Source organism: Octopus bimaculoides, chromosome 15, assembly GCF_001194135.2.
Source record: "Octopus bimaculoides isolate UCB-OBI-ISO-001 chromosome 15, ASM119413v2, whole genome shotgun sequence".
Classification (NCBI taxonomy): Eukaryota; Metazoa; Mollusca; class Cephalopoda; order Octopoda; family Octopodidae; genus Octopus; species Octopus bimaculoides.
This window is the reverse complement of record NC_068995.1, coordinates 39,248,721-39,250,619: the sequence shown is the minus strand read 5'-3', so window position 1 is coordinate 39,250,619 and position 1,899 is coordinate 39,248,721. Positions and strand designations below refer to the sequence as shown.

At 32.5% G+C, this 1,899-nt stretch overlaps 1 protein-coding gene across 1 annotated transcript in view; it reads left to right on the top strand.

The window, feature by feature from the left end:
- LOC106873511 (epithelial cell-transforming sequence 2 oncogene-like) overlaps positions 1 to 1,899 on the top strand; it is a 113,793-nt gene that overhangs the window by 35,706 nt on the left and 76,188 nt on the right. Inside the window, exon 12 of the mRNA XM_014920897.2 lies at positions 228 to 415. Coding sequence (XP_014776383.1) covers positions 228 to 415 — 188 coding nt within the window. The remainder of the gene's footprint in view (positions 1 to 227; positions 416 to 1,899) is intronic.

Below are 1,899 nucleotides of genomic sequence, written 5' to 3'. Positions count from 1 at the left end.
TGTGTGTGTGTGTGTGTGTGTGTGTGTGTGTGTGTGTGTGTGTGTGTGTGTGTGTGTGTGTGTGTGAGAGGAGGAATAAATATGAAGTGCTTGAACCGCATTATAGTTCAGTGCAGTGTAAAGTGAATTGGGTGTTAGTAAAATAAAACGGTATCATGTTATATAACGATATATATTGTTTAAACCTCCTAACACAGAGAAAGTAAAATAAGCTTTTCATTTTACAGGAGTATTGGTTTATTTTGCCACGAAGAAGAACCAGGAAGTATTTTACTCGTGAACGATTGCTGCGTTAATTTGAAAAGCCGTCGCACAAGATCTGACATCAACATATTTTTTGAGACATTATCATGTAATATTGTCAGTTCGGAATATGGAGGACAGTTTGATATTTTTTCCCCTCTTATTGCATCAGGTCAGTAATGATATTAAAATTGTTATAGGATGAATTAATAACATTCCTACTGAGTTTCATTTTTATCCTCGCATCATTCATATTAATGGAGAAAGTATACAACATCAATTAATAAGCGAACATTTATGGATATCTCAATCACATTCATAATTTAAAAAATGTTATTTGTCAAATTAGGGCATTTTCCTTCGATGAAATTTAGTTCAAATAAAACCATATATATAGATTCTGAAATAAGTGGGGTTTTAAAAGGCTAATGAAAAGCTGGTGGGCGGGGTAAATCTTCGATATTAGCGTCGGAAACAGGATTATTTCCAAATAGCATTCTGCGCATCTTATTTACAGTAGATATACCGTAGAAAGTCACATCACTGCGGTATTTCTCTTGAGAAAGCATCTCGTATAAACGTATATTGCATAAAAGCATACAATAGACTCAATAGCTGGCGAAAAGCATCCAACAGTGACTGCTGAATTTCTAAACCCGAATATCCAAGTCTTTGCGGATTATCAGTGGTCGTAGTTCACTATCATACATCAACTTTAAATAAGATATTTAGAAACCTGCCCTGAATTAATGCAGCTTCTGTCGCTAATAAGGATTTTTTGCTCAGCCCGTCAGTTAATTGTAAAACCAGCGATTTGTTAATAATTTTTTCTATATCAGTAGAGGCGGAAAAACGCAAAAATTCCGGATCTACCTATTCCACCTCCTCTGGTACAATTCTTCTGCTACTGGTACAATTCTATGCTTTTAAATGCTTTACATCTATATAAGATACTTTCTGCAGAAGTATACCGTAATGCTGTTGTTTTCTTGATGTATATTCACATCAAGTAAAATATAGAGAATACGATTGTAAACGTAAGAGGCTTCCGCCGCTAATAGGAAAGCGATAGAAATGATAATTATGAAAACAACAACAATAATAAATGTATTTAAACCAACAAATATATAGCGTTCTGTTATATAAGTATACGAAGGAATCTTGTTGCTTTCTGTTGTTATTTTCAGCGTTATTATGAATGGTTTAATCAAGGTTTTAACTCTTATGTCTAGCAGGCCGGCACATTCATATGCCCTTATCATATAAGTGTTAATTATATGACTATATAATGCTAATTTAGGCCTGCTAACACTTATATTATTATTGTTGTGATCAATTATTTATATTGCCCTTGATAATAATAACAATAATATCTTTATAAATATTCACTCCTAATTATGTGCTCCACTCACACACACACACATACAAACACACGCACACACACACATATATATATATACATATATATATGTGTGTGTGTGTGTACGTGCGTGTCCGTGTGAGTGTGTGTGTGTGTGCATATATATATACACACACACGCAATACACACACACATATGTATTTATGTATATATACATACATACATAAATACATAATACATATATATATACAAATATATACATATATTTATACATGTATATATATATATATATATAT